This window comes from Perissodus microlepis, chromosome 11, assembly GCF_051167445.1.
Source record: "Perissodus microlepis isolate ML-2025 ecotype Zambia chromosome 11, ASM5116744v1, whole genome shotgun sequence".
Lineage (NCBI taxonomy): Eukaryota > Metazoa > Chordata > Actinopteri > Cichliformes > Cichlidae > Perissodus > Perissodus microlepis.
In genome coordinates this window covers 22,920,988-22,941,415 of record NC_140471.1, presented here as the reverse complement: position 1 = coordinate 22,941,415, position 20,428 = coordinate 22,920,988, and the positions used below count along the sequence as shown (strand labels likewise).

The 20,428-nt window shown below is 41.0% G+C and overlaps 2 protein-coding genes across 3 annotated transcripts in view; one reads left to right on the top strand and one right to left on the bottom strand.

Annotated features, from left to right (window-relative positions):
- The window catches only part of grin2db (glutamate receptor, ionotropic, N-methyl D-aspartate 2D, b), a 56,696-nt gene extending 53,314 nt beyond the window's left edge, over positions 1–3,382 (bottom strand). Inside the window, exon 1 of the mRNA XM_084943311.1 lies at positions 3,299–3,382. The gene's annotated coding sequence lies outside the window, so the exon portion shown is untranslated. The remainder of the gene's footprint in view (positions 1–3,298) is intronic.
- Positions 3,383–3,690: 308 nt separating this feature from the next.
- pitpnc1b (phosphatidylinositol transfer protein cytoplasmic 1b) overlaps positions 3,691–20,428 on the top strand; it is a 38,764-nt gene continuing 22,026 nt past the window's right edge. The window contains exons 1-2 of one of the 2 annotated variants that reach the window (XM_084943317.1): positions 3,691–4,090; positions 16,892–17,029. In XM_084943317.1, coding sequence (XP_084799443.1) covers positions 16,925–17,029 — 105 coding nt within the window. In that variant the 5' untranslated portion in view covers positions 3,691–4,090; positions 16,892–16,924. Of the gene's footprint in view, positions 4,110–16,891; positions 17,030–20,428 lie in introns of both variants that reach the window. The other variant, XM_084943318.1, reaches the window with a different exon arrangement.

The following is a 20,428-nucleotide window of genomic DNA, read 5'->3' as shown; positions in this document are numbered from 1 at the left end:
TATAGCTAATTACTAGTAGGTTGGTTGAGTTGTCACTGATAGCTTGGCAGCTGTAAGAGCTAATCAGCAGAAATTTGAGGTACCTGCACTGATTTTACCAAAAAGGTTGTTTTGTAAAATCTGACTAGCAGACACATTTTCAATTTGAATATATTAGAATCACTACTATACTCCTTTTTTTTCCTGATTTTAACTGGAAATTTAAAAATTTTGCTAGAAATAAAGCCATAAATAAACATCCTCTACTAAATGTACCTATTTGTAGCTTCATTAATGAAGCCTGACTCCTTCATTAACAATTTATAAACTTCCCTGTCCAGTGTGACGTGTGTTACTGTCTTTAAATACCCAGAATTTCAATGAAGGAAAAAAAGACACCGGACAAGCTGGAGCGAGAAACGTTTGGATTTTTTTAAAATATGTTTTTGCTTTAAAAGGTCTAAAATGATAGAAATTTTAAGATGTCTTATTATTTTTTGTGCAGGCAGTTAATTTATTATCTCAACTGTGCAAAATTTCACAATGGCACTTCCTGAAAAGATTCAGATTTATTAAATTGACTTTTAGTTGTAAGTCTTGTGTTGAGTGGCAGTTTCTTTTTTAAGCCATAACAGAACATCATTTAATTTCTAAACACCTGCATCATTAATAAAAAAATGTTTTAAGTGATTTGAGGCATTAAAAGCTTGACGACTGTAGTATCCAATTTTACACTTTAGATCAATTTAAACTGTAGAGAAGAGTCAGTTTGATAAATTGTGTTCCCTGCTGATTTCAATGCAGGGCATTCTTTCCTGAAATTATATGGATTTGTTTAATGAGCACCAGTCAGAGGTGTTATCATAGGAAAATACAGATTTGTCCTTAATGAGTTTGATTTATTTATTGCTGTGAGTAAGCCAAAGAAGGGTTTTCAAATGAAAATAGCACAAGACAGTCAGTTAATTCATCAAAAAAAGGGCATCTCACAGCACACTCCCAACCACATGTATTAAATTCTGAGCTGCACTGCTGCAGGCCAAAGTGAATATGCAACACGTTTATCAATACAACCCAAAGAAGTGTCCAGAGGAGAAGACTGAGAGAGGAGAGTACAGTAATCGCTCCAAAACAGCGGCCTCTGATCTCGTTAAAGACTAATTGATGTTCTATGCTAACGAGCTTTACCTTAATTAGTGGTATTAAAAAGAACACTGGGCGCCACGTGTGCAGACGCTGGGAGAGGGGTTTGGGTGGGCGGCAGAATTCAGGAAACCATCCACTAACGTTGCGTTGAGCAAATGATATAAGGGCGGCCAGAAGGAAGGAGGGGGGGAGAACAGGAAACCTTGCAGCGGAAGTTACAGGTTGCAGAGGTGAGAGTTTTGATGGAAAGGATGAAGGCGATAGGGAACGGGGGACTGGGGGGTGCAGAGACAAGCGAAGCAGGGACTGAGCTAAGCTTTTCTGTGCCAGAGTCGAAGAATCAATGAGATGAAATTGATGAAGAGCAGGGGCTGAAGAAAACAAGCACACAAATGTTGACTCTATTGCTTCTCCTCATCTCTTCTCATGTGCTTTTCCAACTACCCCCCCCCCACCCCCCCAGATTCAGTTCCAACCAACTCCTTCTCTTACTCTCCACCTCGTTTTCCTGCCTTCCCAATCTCTCGCCCAGTAGTCCCGCTCAAATCCCTCCTCCACCCCCCCTCCCCCTTGTCCTCACACCTCTCATCCTTGTCTTCCTCTCTCTGCCCCTCCACACCTGCTGTCTCTCTCATCCTCGTCCCCTCCCCTCCTGCCTGCCCCTACTCACAGCTGGTACAGTACAGCTCTCTCTGGGCAACTGTACGACAGATCGTCAGAGAAGGGGGGCTCTACTGACACTGAAGGCAACAGTTTACGGGCAGCAGTGCAGGCAGCACACTGCTGCAGTACGCCTGTGCATAGATTTCACAGGGTTTGTGAGGCAAAGTGATAAACTGTACCGAGCACGTCACCTGTGGGTGAAAGAGCTGATTGAAATGGATATCAGCTACAGAATTCAGCTGAGAGAGTGAAGGGGTGAGGGGGGCGGGGGGGAGACCAAACACCCCACAGAAACGGGGGAAAACAAACACATTAATTCCAATTTCCATCTGGATAAATGTTGGCCTCACAATGCATTGCCACTCTCAAACACTGCAGCAAATCTGTAATAGAAGCAACACTGTGCCTCTCCGTTTTACAGGTCAACAGCATGAGCTTCTCCATTGGTGGTCTCTTTGGTCCAAGGCCTATTTTTTTTTCTAGAAAATGACCGATGATGATGATGATGATGGTGTTGGTTGTGCCTGTTATTCACTCTATTAAAGTACCATAAGGCAAAAACAAAAGTTATTTGGGCACCCAAAGAGGTGCAGAAAATGTACATACAGAGTGAAATCTCTCACATACTCCTTTACGCAGCTGGGCAAAGAAAGAAAAAAAAGCAGAGAGAGAGGAAAAAACCGCCTGTTCCAGCTGTCTGAGAATGTTTGAGGCAAGTCAGCCTGTTGGGGGAAGATTCCTCGGTGGCAACAGAGGGATAACTGCGCGCTGCCATACGCCCAAATATTCAGCATATCGGGATATAAATAGATCAAGAGGCAAAACTGATCGGCAATCTTGCGGGCTTAGCGCTATAGCTGTGCAAGACGAGCGAGCAGACGCGCTCACTCACACACAAACACAAGCACGCACTGACACTGACCACGCAGCCCGACAAAATGAGCATCAACAGATATGATCGCCTCAATTAATACATCCGCAGCAAAGTGAGGGGGAAACTGCAGCCAGCGCCGGTGTTTGAAGACTTAAACGGAACCCAAACTCTGTCTTTATTAATAATGCACAGAAATTTCCTGGCAGACAAAATCATAGCCTAAAGGTTTAGTCCATATGATTAATTGAACTACCGGTAAACTGTGTGTGTGTGCCTGCGTGTGTGTCTGTGTGTGTCATTAGACTATCTATCCCATCTGCTGTAAGGAACATATGCGTTAAGGTGCTTGTGAGTTCTCAGGCGCAGCAATGACAGAGGGGTCAAAGCCCCGGTGCGCCGGCCGTTTCCACATCTCCATCCATCCATCCATCTCTCCATCACCGGCGTCCGCACAGATGCCGACACCCGAGCCCGCTATCCCCGTCTCAATGACGCGTAGCACCCTCTCACTGCCCGAGCCGCAATTAATCTAAGCAGCAGCACAGAGTCTGTGTGCGAGGAGTGAAGCAGCGGGGGAAAAAAGAAAAAGAAAAGATGCCTCCGCATTGCAAATATCATTAAAATAAATGTACTTACTGTTTTTCAGCAGCCTGTCCCCCCTCTTTTCCTGGGTCCCTCCATCCTTTTTCACATCCTTCCTTTTTGAGGTATCCGTTTTGCGGGTGTCCCCCTCTCGCCGCCGCCGCCGCCGCCACACACACACACTCACACACTCACACACACACTCACACACACACAGACACGCGCGCTGTGAAAATATATATCTAAATATATATATGTTCTACATGTATTCAATTTCTCCGATCTCTCTCTTTTCCTCTCCCTCCCTCTCTCCTCTCCTCTCTCTCTCTCCCTCTCCAGCTCTCCCTCTTTCCCCGATCTTTTGTTAAAATTCAGTATATGCGCCCCGTCACCTAGCAACCGTCAACCTCTCTCTCTCCCCCCTTTCTCTCTCGATTTCTCCCCCCCTCCCTCCCTCTCTCCATCACTGGCGACACGTGTTGAATGCTAAACTTAGCGGTCCGGAATAAAATTAATAAAGGGATGGACGCTCTATATCTCCCCCCTTTCTCTGCCTTCCCCGTCTCCCTCTTTCACTGTCGCGCGTATCATAATGCAATATAAATATTTACTAGAACCACTCAGCCCTCTCATTGCCCCACCACCACCATCGCCACCTCCCTTGCGTCCCTCCGCATTTCCCCTCCCTCCCTCTCTCCCTCCCTCCATCCATCCATCACCGGCTGCCTCCCTGCATCCCTCCCTCGCCGTCCTGCCTTTTTTTTCCCCTCCCTCCTGCCTCCTATCGCCTCTTTCTGCTTCTCCAAGCAAAACGGAGGCGCCACACCAGCGTTTGTGGATCCACATGTGAGTGTCATCCTGCCTGGTGCGTCTTTGCATTGCATGGAGTGTGTGTTTAAATGTGTGTGCGCGCGTGCGCAAGCGTGCATGTGAATGAGAAATCTTTACTACAGTAGCATGTCAGTGACCATGTGTGAGCGGCTTGCGGAGGATCAAGACGCATGCAGTAGGATCATAACGCTGCAGCTGAGTTAGGCCTGAGAGCTGAAATTACACATTTATATTAAAGTAACTTTTCACAACCGTTTGCAAAGAGAAATGCAAATGAAACAGTGGGGTAAATAATAAACTAAATTACTCCCTCTTTTATTTACAGTCCTCTCTCTCCCAAAAATTAATTTGTTAAATGTAGAAGGTGGTGTTGTCCTCATCTGTGTGTAATGTCAAATCAGCATTAATCAATAGTTAGTCTCAGATCGCTCTGGAAATGGTGCTGTGATAGGAGTTTAACCTTTCCAGCAGACTTTGAGATTGTGGGGAAAAAAGTAGACATGCATGTAAAAGAAACCACAGAAAGAGAGACAGAGTCTCTTTGTATTGATGTATTCGAGTATTGCAGCTTAGTAAATGAAGGCACTCCTCGCTTCCAACTGAGCCATCATCAATTTGAAAATTATCTGTGTGCACACAAACTGCAGTTGTGCAGATGCAGACTCAGACAAATGTCTAGAGGCTCAAAGTCCTTTATCAGACTTTGAGCAATCAGTCTTAAAGATACTGCATCACACAGTCATCATCACAAATGTGCATGAAAAAAGATTTTGTTGGTAAAGTGTTTTTTTATTATCTCAAGATGTAAGTTACAAAAAAAAAAATCCAAAAATATTCCAAACAGAAAAATCTATTTTTTGTTAATCACAACATTTTAAAAAACAGAGCGAAAAAAAATGTTGAGACAGAATCTATTTCCAGAATCTGTGTCGTCATTAGGAGCTGCAAAATGTTTTCACACAGACTAAACTTCATTAGGAAAAACATTACCTCTTGACACCGAGACAGAAAACTCAGAGATAAAAATTTGGGAAATAAACACAAAACTAATTTCGCTGCTGGTGAAATAAAAGAAAAACTAGATTTTTATTTTGGTGGTGAAGAAGCTGATTTTCTACACGTAAAATTAGGAAAAGAGACACACATGTTCATCCACATTACCTGGATGGCAACTAAGTTACTTTTATTTATTATCTTCTCACTTATCGTGATTACTAACTGATTAATCTGCAAATACTGACAGATACTTCTGTGAGACATCTGCTGATATCATAAAGCTAAGTCCACAAACACAAGCATGCGCAGTCCACCTCCACGCACACCAGTGCCCACCACGTTGTTTCCACTCGGTATGTTTTGTGATGGAGCGATGCTGCGCTGGGGACAAACAATTACGAACATAAACCACTGCTCGTTAATCTACATGCACACTGATGTGTAGTCAGTTTAAGGGCACGTTCCATATGGCAATAAAGGTTAGGATGTTAGGCGATGAAGCTGATCTGTTTGTCCCATCCCAGTGATTAGGCTCCAGATGGTATAGAAAGACTGGTGGCCGCTGTTCCTAGGCCATAGGATTTGCGATAAGAGAGCCATATCTGGTTTAGTGGTGCGTTCACTGTCGCTGTCATGGTATTAATAGGCTAGATACATATCAGCTATTCCTATTTTCTGCTGGGGGGGGGGGGGGGGGGGGGGGGGGTGAACCAGCTGCTGTGCTCTTCATATTCCTCTTGTTATCTGTATTTGCCACATGCATTCATCTTCATTTGCATTCATCAATCAATTCATCATCACAGCTCGCTCGTGCGCTCCTCTCTCTCTCGCTCTTTCCCCCTGTCCCTGTGGTGGGCTCTCCGTTTTGCCTGGGGTCTACGGAGATGTTCAAGTGGTAACATTAGGGTTTATGAGGCATGTGATGGTATGCATCATCACTGTATTTATTCCTCAATGCGCGTCGGCATGCTTCTGTAGCACACAAAGACCCACGCTTTCTGAATGTGTTCACTGGATAGTTACAGTATAGGAACACGTTCTCCGCTTGTGACAAATAAAGGCTGGATGCACAATCGAGGCACATTGCTTTGCTGATGTCTGTTTGTTTTCCAGGGTATGACTACTGTCTGTGACTGCATATGTGTGTTTGTGTGCTGGAGAGTGAGAGTGTGAGAGACAGTTTGATTTTTGCTGTTTGCTGTAATCTGATGTGACTAGGTTCTCCTATCTCTATTTACGCATCTGTTTAGCTCTGAGCTAACAATCAAACAGTAAGGTTTTCTCTCCCTCGTTCTCTTACAGTCTCTCTCTCTTGCAAAAACACAAACAAATACACATATAGTTTGTGTACAGATGCAGAGAAGCGCAAGGATGAAATTGCCTTCAGTATGGTGGACTCCATGACAAGATTCCTCCTTAAATTCTATTTGTTTTCTTCAAAAACTATTTAAAAATGGACATTTCTTACTTTCATAATGGCAAAAACATTTTACAAACCTCTTCAGAGGTTTGAAATGGATCAAACCCACTAGGTCAGGCTCTTCCCATAACAATTGATTATCAATCTGTCCAATTAGGAAACCCAAATTATTGTGAATCCATGGGTCCGCTGCTTTGATGTAAAAAAATAAAGAAAATGGACTCTTACACAGTGCTTTTCTACTCAATTTAAGCGTTTAAAGTGCTTTCTTACTACAAGGCTCATTCACTCCTTAACAAAAACGTGTTTTTTTTTCTTTGCCTAAGCACTTTTAAACCTTCAAGATTCATTAGATTTCAGTATCTTGTTCAAGGATAAAACAACACGAAGGCTGAAGGAGCCAGGGATCAAACAACCACCTGAGCCACAAAAACAGAATATCTTTTGTCGGTCATCTAGCAGTTGCGTGTCTACATACATGTAAAATATGTCAGTAAAAGAACAGGAAACACACCAATGGTGATTATCTTAAGAGATAAAGAAAACTCAAGAGCTATTGTTCACCAGGCATGGTTAACCGTTTCTGCTGGTGGCTGACGTACTTCCTCCCCCGACTGACGTGACAAGGTCATTTGTAATTATGATGGAGATGACAAAGATGGCAGTAATAGTACCAGCTTACTTATTTTCTTGTCCCTTCTTCCTCCTCCCTAAGATGAGACTCCTTGTCAAATACTGTGGGGCGCAAGCATGCACACAGAAATGCTCACGTGCACATATCAGACACAACCCAGTAAACCAGTTCTTACTTGTTGTCCCACCTTATATGTATTGTGGTTTTTCTGTTTCTGTCCATGTCTACAGTTTATCAGTTTAAAAACATCTGGATAGAACCTGTGGTGAAGGAAGTATTTGGGTCCTTAATTAGGCAAAGTTTTGCTGATACAACATAAAAAATACTAGTTTATGTATTTATTGCATAAATAAAACATATTGTGACAAAACAGATGTAAAATATCAAAGATCCAGTGCTAAAAATGCATTTAAAGTGCCTTACTATGTATTACACATTACATCATCACTTATGTAATTAAAGTGTGAGCAGCATTTTCCTGTTGTTTGCTAATGAGAAACTAATATATATTTCTTTATATTCTGTTGGGTAATTAATTTAACACTGTGCATTTTATTAAGTCATCAGTATGCTGTCTGTTTTCATTTGCAAAAAGTCGAAGTACGGAATAATATACAGAACTGTTATGAGATAGAAATAACTACAAACGTCAAGCTGTGCATAGATAATGTGCATAAAGTGTACCTCAAGGCTCTATTTTGGGTCCTGCCCTGTTCGCACTCTATTTGTTGCCATTGGGCTCCATCTTCTCGCGGTACAGCATTTCATTTCATTGTTTTGCTGATGATTTGCAGATTTATCTACCTTTAAAAGCAGGGTCAGACCATCCGCAGCTCTTATTACGCTGCCTTGATGATGTCAAACAGTGGTTGTCATTAAATTTTTTAAAGCTAAATGAAAATAAAACTGAGGTTGTCATTTTTGGCAACTTTAATCATATCGACAGCACTCTGGGCACCCTTTCCTCGTATTGTAAAACACATGTAAAAAACCTCGGTGTCTACATTGATGGTTCTTTTAAATTGAATAAGCAGGTGAGTGCAGTAGTTCAGTCCTGTTTTTTTCAGTTAAGACAGCTAGCCAAGGTAAAGCCATACCTTCCGGCTAACGTCTTTGAGCGTGTTATTCACCTTTTTCTTACTTGCAGATTGGACTACTGCAATTCATTGTATTATGGTCTAGATCAGGCCACCATCCATCGTCTTCAGATGGTTCAAAATGCTGCTGCTTGCCTGCTAACTGGTACCAAACGGAGAGAGCATATAACCCCAGTTTTAGCTTCTTTACACTGGCTTCCTGTCTCCTACAGGATCCAATTTAAACTTCTACTTTTTGTTTTTAAGTCACTTAATGCCCGAGCCCCTCCTTACCTGTCTGAGCTCCTCTCTGCCTATGCTCCAGGAAAAACCACGAGGTCTAGCTCAAAACTAATGTTGTCCATCCCACGGACTAACCTCAAATCCCGTGGTGATAGATCCTTCTCTGTGGCAGGTCCCAGACTTTGGAATAGTCTCCCCTTAAATATTAGATCTGCACAAACACTTGAGCAATTTAAATCTTTACTAAAGACACATTTCTATGCCCTGGCTTTTAACACACTATGACCCAAGCATTTTGGTCTTATTTGAATTAGTTTAGTTATTGTTTTAATTCTTTTACTGTCCTTTTATTGTTTTTTATTGTTATTATTGTATTACATTGTTGCTTTTTAATACCATTTTTATATTGTTAAGCACTTTGTGCAGCATCGGCTGTTTAAAATGTGCTATATAAATAAATTTGACCTTGACCTTGACCTAAACACATTATTTGAAATGTATATTTCCACCATGACACAAAAGTCTTTAAATTTTTAGAAAAATCTTTCTTCTAAGCTAGAGATTTACTAAATGTAGTGCTGTGCAAAAGTCTCGAGCTCCCCTTTATCTCTTTTTATCTTGCTTCTAAGGAGCCAGACTTTCCTGTACATAGTTAAAGTGGTCTTGAGCAATAGTTCTCCAGGCTTTATGAAGGTCTTTCAAATCTTGGTCACTTTTCAGTCCAATCCTGTTTTTTAAACCACTTAACACTAACCTATGAATCATTCAGTCATAGATTAGATTAGACTAAATAATGGTCAAATCTATAGAAAATGCTGAAGATAAGACGGTTTGACAGGCATAAAATAATACTTTTGTACCAACAAAGTGGTTTCAAGAGAGCTATTTGCTGAACTTGGCATATCATGCCCTTAAAATATTAGGAAAATATCAGGAAATTAGACGAGTAGAGAACAAAAGAATTAGCAGGCCTGTATCTATAGTAGTAGTATTGCAAAGTAACGTCCTTAAGAAATAGTGTAAAAAAATCCAGCAAAGACCTGACACAGGAGCTGAGAGAAGCATCTGATCCTTCAGTTGATCCATCTACTGTTCACTGAAGCCTCATCACAAATGGTCTCAGTGGAAGGGAAAGGTGGCTGTAAAGGTGCCATTTTTAAGGAAGGCAAACAGGGAGAAAACACTGAGGTATGCCAAACTACACAAGAACTGAGTTGAAAATCAAAAAGTGATGGTTCAAACTGTCATCAATATGTACAAAGGTCATGACAGAGGTGCAGCAGTGAGTGTCTACAGCCATCTGTGAAACACGGTAGAGGCTCAGTCATGGTTTGGAGCTGCTTTTCAGCCACTGGTGTTGGAGATCTTGTTAAAACTGATTGAATTATGAACACAGAAAAGTAGCATCAGATGCTGACCCATCAGGCAATACCATCTGGAAAGTGTCTAATTGGTAATGAAAATGACATGAAAATAATGCCAAACACAAACAGTGGAGCACTATCAGTCATGGACTTGTCTCCCCAAAGCCCAGACCTCAACCTTATTGAGGCATCATCTTGACCTATAATGGAAGAAAAGGCAGCAAACATCCAAAAATGAGCTTTGAATGTCCTTCAGGAAGCCTGAAAAACTATTCCTGAAGACTAATTAAAGAAATTATAAGAAAGCTGCCTGAAGGAGTTCAGGCTGTGTTGGAGAATAAAGACGGTCACAACAAATATTGACTTTCAACTCGTTAGTATTGTACAAAATTTGTTTTTGCCTTAAATTCTGTATTTCCATGGATGTTTGCACATTTCAGTAGATTGCAACATCTGTTTTCCATTTTCCTAGCAAGATATAAATAAATGAGGGTTGGATCAATTTTTGCAAGACTTTTGCATTGCACTGTTTATTTAGTGGTAACATCAGAAATGGTGACTGAATACCCGATGAAATATTGTAAAGGTGAATAAGAGTTATCATTTAAGATTATTTTCTCCAAAGATGTTCTCACATTTGCTTCTTTGTTTTTAATAAACTAATAGCATATGTTAAAAAAGATTCGGGTATTAATTCCTTAAATGAATGGCAAAATATTAATTGGAAATGTTGTCATCATATCAGCATTTTTCATGCCAGAACGCGTGCATGACTCCAGCTGTCAGCATTTGACACTTTATTTTTTTATGTATTAATGTGCTTGTTTGTTTTTTGTATATTTCCTTCACTGAGTACTTTTACATTTAATATTTCACACATGCCACTGTCATGATACTTTTTTAAAACATTTTCAATCGATGACTTGGTAATGTAGTATTTTTTGAGTATGGTAATTATACTAGATAAGCAAGCACTGCATCTGAATACCACTGTTTTGCATTTATGTGCTGTTAGGAAGATCCAACATCTGTGGCTGTTTTATTGAAAATCCAACCCAGAAGACAAGTGATAAACAAACATGGCTGGCCTGCAGATTAACAGCCAACACAATAAGCCTAACAAACTCTACTTAAGACTCTTCCTACCCACAAGGAGCGTGTTCATACAAGAGTTGTTTTTACTTTTCACTGGCAAGAAATTTGTCGCCAAGCCAGTTCTGTAAGATTTGTCATTTAGGGATTACAAGATTTCTAGGAAATGAATTTGATTTCCTAGTTCCAAGTGAAAGCAGGGAGAAACATGGATTGGAGAAAATAATTCACGTGTGCCAGGTGGTGAATTGTTTGAACATTATAACATAATTTTTACCAATTAGTATTTTTAATAAAATAACATTAGGGGTGAGTTATATTACTGGGAAGCCCAGTTGTGCAACGGTTAGTACTGTTGCCTCCCAGCAAGAGCGTTCCTGGTTCAAATCTGGAATCCGGCTGGCGTTTGTGTGGAGTTTACCTGTTTGGGTCCTCTTTGGGTACTCCGGCTTCCTCCCCTTGTCCAAAGATGTGCATGTTAGGTTACAGTTTGTGATGAAATGTCTGCAGGTGTAAATGTGAGTTTGAATGACTCGCTCCCTGTTCTGTAACCTGCCCAGGGAGCACCCTTTCTTTCACCCTGTGACAGCTAGGATACACAACCGTGAATTTTAGAACAGTTAGAGAATTATGTAAACTCATGTAGTCATGTACATCTACTTAGCAAGAAAAAGGCTGCTGGTTCAATACCAGCCGGTGACACGAATCACCTTATGGGTTGCATCGGGTAGGGTGTCTGAGTAAGCTGAAACTACCTGCTATGGCGACCTGTTGTGAGAAGGCAGCAGCCAAAAGTAAAAGTAAAAGCTTTAGTGAACATGCCACCACCAAACTCTCACTAATGAAATTGCATTATATTAAGCTGACAATTGGCTGACATATTTCTCCACAGCCATTGTGTTCTTTGTGAAAGCAGGAGTAAGAGGTTAGAGCTGGTAGTTATCAGCTAATGCTAGCAATATTGTTGACATTAGGTGGAATGCTCATTTTGGCACGTGAAAAACTATTTTAAAGGAAAACCAAAAAATAGAACTGCGTCTAAAATTTCCCCCAAGGATAACCCGAAAACTGCAGGACAAAACGACAAATCTGATCTAATATACCCATCATCTTAATAAAGCTCGTCCAAGATCAGCATTGCTACTGACCAGTGATATTGTCTGACCATTGAGTTAGCATTAGCCAATTAGCTATTGCTATAAAAAACAATCACTAGCAAACCAGCACGGGTAACCAAAATTTGGCTAATAATAATAGCAAACCTAAGTTAGTATAATATATTTATTATATTTTATAAAAGAATGAAGAAAACACCTAAATACTTACCATTTGTTCCAAAACATTGTTTTATATAAGCAAAGGCATTTTTTTTCTTTGTCCTCCACATTTCGAAGCTATGACATCACAACAATGTGACTTTTCAGTTGCAATATTAATCCTGGACCAACATTATTAAAAATGATGTGGGAACAACACCAAGAGGAGACATCAGATCTGCACCTGCAAATTTTTCACACTGCATCCATTTTCAGTCTCAGGGGTTTGCATCCAATTCAGTCCGCCTTAGGTTTCACTTGTAACAAAGCTAGTGAATCAGTATTAACCTGCAGAATGAACTTTTCAGCACAAGCAATGTATTAGTGGCCATTAGTCAGCTCCAGAGCTCATGACGTCTATGTATTTTTTTTTTCAATTTCAGCTCTGCTGTAGCTCTTTATAACCTTAACTAGGTTTTACAAAGCACTTTAAAACTGCACACCACACAACAGTGGAGCTTTACAATGCAGAAAGAGAGGCTGCCGGAATATATACACACTATACTTCATGAAGCAAAAGATTATTGTTGCAATTAAAGCTTTTTAAATTGTGAATAAGCCATGCTTTTGTAGCCCTTTAAAATATATTTCTCATTTACCCATTCACACTCCCCCCCACACACTAACACAAGCCAGTGCCTCCCGATGGTCAGGGACCAAAACGCTAACCCTAGTATTAGTGGACAACGTGCTTGACCACCTGAGCCACAACCACCCCCGTGAAAGGATAATTTTATGGAAAAGAATATGTAATGAGTTTTTAGGGGTTTAATCAATGCTAGAAGGAGGACGTTAACAACCCAACCTCCTTTCAGCACCTGCAGACACACAGGCAAATAAATGACTGGAATCTAACCTCAGCTAATTCAAACTGCAGTTTATTACATAGACTACAGGTTTGGATATCTTTGATATGTTCTGCAGCAAGACAGTTATTTCTACTGAAACATAGGCATGCCATAATGTATATCCAAGATGGGGGAATACCACAAGCAGTGAGAGATTGAGGAGTAGTGAGAAGGCTTAGTGTTTCAGAGGAGTGGTTTAGACTGGCAGTGTACTCTACCTGAAATTGAATTTGGCATGTTCATGCAGGCCACATGACAGAGGATCAGCCCTCAAACACCTTGCAGTATTTGAGGGCTGATCCTCTGGTAAAATATTTTCTTCGCCTTGTTCACCAATTCACATTCAGTTTTATTGTTTTTGTTGCTTTATTTTTTTTTTCTTCTTAAATATCCGGTTGTTTTCGCTCAGTGTGACTGGTAAGTTCCTCCATCTGGCATAGATGTCATTAAACAAACAGATCTTGAGCCACAGGGAATACACTGAAATTTCCACACAGTGCTGCATTCAACAGTTGTTAAGAAACCACTAAATTGTATAGTACTGGTGAGACTATATGCTATAAAATTGAGCGTAAAATTGCATGAAGGGGGGCTGGTTACATGCGATAAACAGACACTGGAGAAGGGGTTTGGTAGAGTAATGTGCAAGGGCCATAGAGCATTGTCATGTCTTTAATAAAGCTCGAGATGCCTTTTCATCTTTCTGTAAATTCCCCCACCTTGCAAATTACTCTATATGCGTGCTTTTACTTTGCATTCAGTCATTGAGTCCATCCCTCTCTCCCTTTCTCTCTGTCCCACAAACCCAGCAGAAAGTGAGGGAAAGTGGCAATTGAATTTCCTTTCAGAGCAGTGTGTGGAATAGGAAAAAGTGCAGGGCCACAGCGCTAGCCTCTATCTCATGCAGACACTGAACGCAGCCTTAATCCATTCCCTTGCCCTTCCCCTTCCACACACACTTGTCTCCAAATCCCCTCCACTCCATTCCTGGAATAAATTATTTCATTTCTTTTTGGTCCGCAGCATTTTTATTCGTCTCAGTGGCATGCCTTAACTTCTGTCCCTGTGGAGAGCCCTGATGAATGTGTTGGGCTCGCAACCTCTGATCATCCCTGCTCTGAACGCCTTTAGATACACACTAGCTTCTGGCTGCCTCCAATGCACATAAGAATTGTCTCTCCTCCCCCCACCCTCCTCTCTCTGACTCACAAATACACAAAGGAATAATGCAAGCTATAGAATAGATCTGGATCTTTTATCTTTTTCTTCACACGCACACAAACTCTGCAGAGACAAAAACACATTTTCGCTCTCCTCTGTGGATATGAGCTGGTGATGCTGCTCCTTGTTCTGCTTAATGATGACATTTAAGAACACTGAACATTTTCAAATAACATCCATAATTCATTGGGGAAAATACTTTCAGCAATGTATAGACTGAATGTGCGCAATTCAATCTATACTGCTGAGTTCATGGACAAGGAGTAAAGCTGCAAATTAATTATTCTTTTTTTTATACACATAAATCTAATTGTAGTCTCAATACTTGATTTTAAAGGAGAAGCCTGTGTGTGATAACATAAATGCAAATGGGTTATAAATTAAAGGCGAATGCTAACAGTCACTTCACCCCTGCAGGGAGGGGATTGGTCATCTTTGTCGTGTTGTGTGGACATTTTGGTGGTGTGTTTGTGCCTTTAGAAGGAACAGTTTCACCTTCATCCTTTGATGAAACATTCCTATCCTGATGGGAGTGAAGTCTTCCGGGATAGGAATGTACCCATCCATAGAAAGCAAGCATGCAATGTTTACTTATACAACACTTTTAACCCACTAGAGTCTCAAAAGTCTTTACAATAGCCAAAAAGCACCACATTCCAAACTGGAAACAAAAAAGCATACACGTTACAAGAAAAGCACTGCAATTAAAAACATAAAGAATAATGAAAAGAAAACACAAAGTTAGAAAGAACCCGAAGTGACCAAATGTTTTGTTGAGTATAAAATTCATAATGCACAATTACCAGATCTGAACATTTGTGGGAGATTTTGTATCCAAGTGTTAAACAGTGGAAACCAACAAACCAAAGGGATATTATTTGGTAAAATAGTGCTCCCATCCCTCCAACAGACTTTGTGATACACTATATGGACATAAGTACTGGGCCATCTCCATATTACACTTAAAGGGAGCCATGGAAACCCATGCCATGTGAAGCGCTCGGTGCACGGTTTTGTGCTGATGTTAATGCCAGAGGTTTGCAGCTCTGCAGTTATTGAGTCAGCAGAGCGTTAGTGACTTTTACGCATACCTCAGCACTCGGCAACTGTAGCTTTATGTGGTCTGCCACTTCATGGTTGAGTTACTGTGTTTCCTAAATGATTTTACTTTGGTTTTACTTTTACCACTTGCAGCTGATTTTTGAATATCTAGAAGGGGAAAAGAACTTCACAAACTGTCTTGCTGCTACACTGGCATCCTTTCACAGTATTATGCTGGAATTAAGTGAACATGACCCAGTACTTTAGTCTATATGGGTGATTATGGGTGTGTTTATGTGTATGTATTTTTTTTACATGTTCATTTATCTTCAATGTGAAGCTTTAATCTGAACTGCAAAGCATTTTGTAACTCTATTGTCAGTTATTATCACATTGTAATAACAACTAATAAAGTTATTATTACAAGGATATAGTGTACTTGTAGAATCAGTGCTAACTGCCAGTGAAGGTATTCTGGTGGCATGTGTGGACATACACCTTACTGGGGCGATCGTGGCTCAAGAGTTGGGCGTTCGTCTTGTAATCGGAAGGTTGCCGGTTCGAGCCCCGGCTCCGATAGTCTCGGTCGTTGTGTCCTTGGGCGAGACACTTCACCCGTTGCCTACTGTTGGTGGTCAGAGGGCCCGGTGGCACCAGTGTCCGGCAGCCTCGCCTCTGTCAGTGCGCCCCAGGGCGGCTGTGGCTACACTGTAGCTTGCCATCACCAGTGTGTGAATGTGTGTGTGAATGGGTGGATGATTGTGTATAGTGTAAAGCGCTTTGGGGTCCTTAGGACCAAGTAAAGCGCTTTACAAATACAGACCATTTACCATTTTACTATGAAACTTGTTTTTTCTATTTATTTACCACTTGTTATATGGGTACAATATGTGTAAGTGTGTGAGTGTTTGGAGGAATTAATGATGACACTAATACAATTTCTTGTGCCAAGTTATCATGCTGGGCTGCTGTACTCATTGGCTTGTCCTGAAACCATATCTGGAGCCCTAACGATGTTGGATAAGAAGCCATCTTACTCACTGGTGTGCACATGTATTTCAAGATTAGGATTCGATAAGGATAAGTGAGCGCTCTGTTTCATCGAGGTCACCGGGGAATTCGCTTCTAGCTTCTAAAACACCAGAAACTCCACACACACACACACACACACACACACACACACACACACACACACACACCACATTTCCCTGGCGGGCGGTCCTCCAGTGGTATCAATTAAGGAGGAAGCCCAATCAATGTCTTAGCACCAGCCTGATACTCAGCTACAAGGAGATTAAGACTAGACTTACATCTTAACACAGAGGAGTGAGCAAGACACCAAAAAAAACATACAAAGGCCCCACATGCACAACACAAAAAAAACACACATTATAACATCACAGCACAAAGATTTTAGGACAAATAACTAGCCTGCTTTTTGTCTGCTGTGCGGCTGCATCTGGCGGTGTTTTTGCTTTGAGAGACTCTCTGAACAGAGGGCATTAATGGTATGTGTACTTTCTATTTTTCTCACAGTTATTTTTCTCCTCTTGTCTCTTTGCTAGGCTAAAGTCTGACCTAAATACTTCAGGTTTTTGATGATTGGACCAAAACAGAGATCAGAGGCGTCCAGCGGGCTTGTCGTGATAATGGAGAGAAGGAAGGCAGGCAGAGGATCTGGACACACTCATGCAGAGATTCTGGTACTTACCGCACTTCGTAACTGTACAACACGGAGCTCATAAACCAGTCAAACCTCATTTTAAAGCCTCACCTTCCACCCCACATTGAGATGAAAAAGCTGCAGTGTATCAGCTCTTTGAAACAGTAATCCACTACTAAAACTGGCCTGGGCACGAGGTCCATCATTCACACGCTCTGGGGGTGGGGGACACACCAGAGAACCTCTGACCTTGTCTTGTGACCACACCGAGAGATTGAAGAGCCAGTAATGCAGCGATGGCAGCTGGCCCACCAGTTTTTCAGCTTAATACTGATCCATACTGCTCACCATTGTGTCCTCACATAGCCACACACACACACATTGTCTCCCTAGTGCACACACACACACACACACACACACACACACACACAAAGACAATCAGAACAGGAAACATGGAGGTCAAAGAACGGCTCACCAGTTTTTAAGTGCACCCATTTATTTTTCATGAAATGACGTGAGGGGACTTGATAGGCGAGAGCACGATGATGAAGTCCCTTCCAATTTCATTGGCACCTGCTCCTTCATGCTGCAGGACAGGAAATAAAGACGGGCAGCTCTGACCAGAAGAAATCTTTTAAAATGTTTCAGTCAGGTGAAACTCAGGTCAAGTACTGTGACGCTTCAAAAGAACTTCATTAATCAGTGCTAAAAGACAAATTAGAGTTTATCACAGATGTAAGTGAGTTAGCCTTGTGCTCTAACATACATACAACAAACAATACTTTATTTTGTTTATTCTATTTCCAAGCATAATACTGTAATATAAAACAAATTCATTTAAATTAAATCAAATTAAAAAACAAGTTATTTCCACAGTTCCTAACCCTTGGAAGTTATTTCCTGTTTTGGGTGTCCACACTGCAGGATCCAGAGAAGAAGAAACCCTGAAGAGGAACCTTTTAAGTGTATGGTGTAGACATAATCGCAGCATGACCAACTACCACATGCAAAAATATATTTAAAAATTCAAAAACACTGTGTAAAGCCTCAGTCACCAAGCCAGAGATCAATCGACAACCCTGCGGCAACTTCCGGTCACTAGGAAAAAATCTGTATCCCTGATTGGTTGATGAAGTAGAAGCTGGTGAAATAGTTCGCAAAGATGATGCTGAAACCTGAAAAAAAAGTGACACAAGGCCAAATGTTTACCTGTAACATAAACGTGGTGCCTCACTGGCTCAACCAATATTTCAAAACAGCACAAGTTTTACTTCGAATGGGTGAACATTTGTGCCACACTTGCCAGTTTCACTACCACTCAGAAAGCTACTGACAAATCAGACGAGTGACGTCTTCCATGTAAACTAGTGGCGACCATGGCAAATGACCGGAGAATGTTGGAGCAGCACCGTCTTCCTCTTTGGAACAATTTCACTGCCAGCAAACAGCAGTCACTCGCCAACCAGTTGGGGTGTACAAATTTTTCCCTAGCAACCAGAGGTTGCCAGAGAGTCACTGAGCAGCGTGACTGGGGCTTTAGCAATTGATTTCACAGACTAGCCGGTTGGGGATTTTACTTTTTTCCCCCCTAGCAACCAAGGTTGTCAGGGGTCGCTTGGCCTGTGTTCAGCACATATGCAATGAGGGGAAATATAGCGAGATGGTCACCCATCGAAGTGATATTTTCGCTGACATTTCCTCTCTACTTGCATCCCTGAGCATCCACACACAGTCAAGCATCACAGAGAGAAAATGAAGAAACAGAATGACAAACAATGAAGACCACAATTGGAGAAGTGCACCAACACAGCTCTGCTATTAAATATTAGTGTAATAGTATAACATTTAATATTCAACTTTCCTGGTGGAAACTCTGCTTTTCCAATACCACAGTCATCATGAAACCCATGAGACATGCAAACACACAGGTCTGACCACAAGATCCTAAATCCTACGTTTCCACTTGTTGTTATATCAACTGTCAGTTACTGTTATGTCACATTAGCATTGCTACTGGCAGTGAAAATGGAAACAAGTAAAAATATGTGAATGTGCTCAGGGGAGCTGGAAGTGTGTAGGGAAATTTCTCTGAACACATTCAAGGGTTATACATTAGATAAAGGTTATCTTGGGGTTGGAAGCATCTTATTTAATGGACCTCGCACAAAAACAACCTTTTAAACAGTTATAAATCCACACACAGTGCACTGTGATTTAACCAGTACTGACTCAGTCAAACCACAGAGGTGGAGGTTGAATGAATTAAATTGTAATCTGGTGTGATCGTAATAAACTGGGACCACATGCTTCCAGGTTGAGCTGTTATTTAACTTTCACCCCTCCCTGTTTGCTTAAGATTTCCAGTAAACGTTTCCAGGAGTAAGTAAACCGCCATGATTTTTTTTTTTTACATGAGTGGCAACAGTTCTTGAATTTGCTGCTTCCTGCATGCACTCTACTCAAGGGGCACACTCGTGCACTGGTCCTACACACTTCTTTGCAGAACATCATTTGTATGTTGCTTACCGTCACAAGGGGGCAAGGTCAGAAAATACTGGTCTGTGGGTTATTCTTGTTCATATTTGTGCTGTTGTTGGTCGCTTTCAACAAAAACACACAGAGGGTCATAAAAGACAAGAAACCTTTTTGTAGTGCAGTGAAGCAGAGTTTTAAAAAGTGTCAAATGAGGTGACTGGTTACACTTCTCGTAGTGCTTTTCATAGTGAACTGTAGTTACTCACTTCCTGTTCCAGCCAACATTTTAAATAATCATCATTTGACCATCACTGCTAGCTAACACATTTGGTTTTTTGGAGGAAAGTATAAAAGCAAGTCTGTGTAGGTTGCATCCTTAACTCTGCATAGACAAATACCTACGCAAATGGCCAAAAATGCAGTACTATGAATTGTACTTCAGGCAGCAGCTACTGTGTTTTGACTCCACCAGCCTTGTCCAAATAATTTGCTTATAGAGATGTTATCACAGTTGAAGCTGATTCCAGGTTTATTAATATCAAGTATAAATGCAAATGGTTATGGATTAGATGGTTTTCTCTGGGCAAAGTATCCTGATCACACATGAGATAAAATAAAGACTAGCAAACCACTGATTATGGTGAATTTATGCTTTCGCAGTTGTGCCTGGGTATTTACCTACATAAAGCATACACATGCAACCTTACATGGACGTGCTAGTGGAAACCAATAGCGCAAAGCTTGATGTGGATAACAATGGTGATTGGTTGGAAACCATGAATGTTAAAAGTGCGAAAAACTTTGAAAGTACAGTATGAGAAGCACAGATGTCAGCTCCAGTGAACAGTGCAGTACAAGAAAAATATTTGCCCTGAATTGATTTTTTAAAATATATTTGCCACATTTTCACGTTTCATATCAAACAAACTTTAATATTAGACAAAGATAACCTGAGTAAAAAATA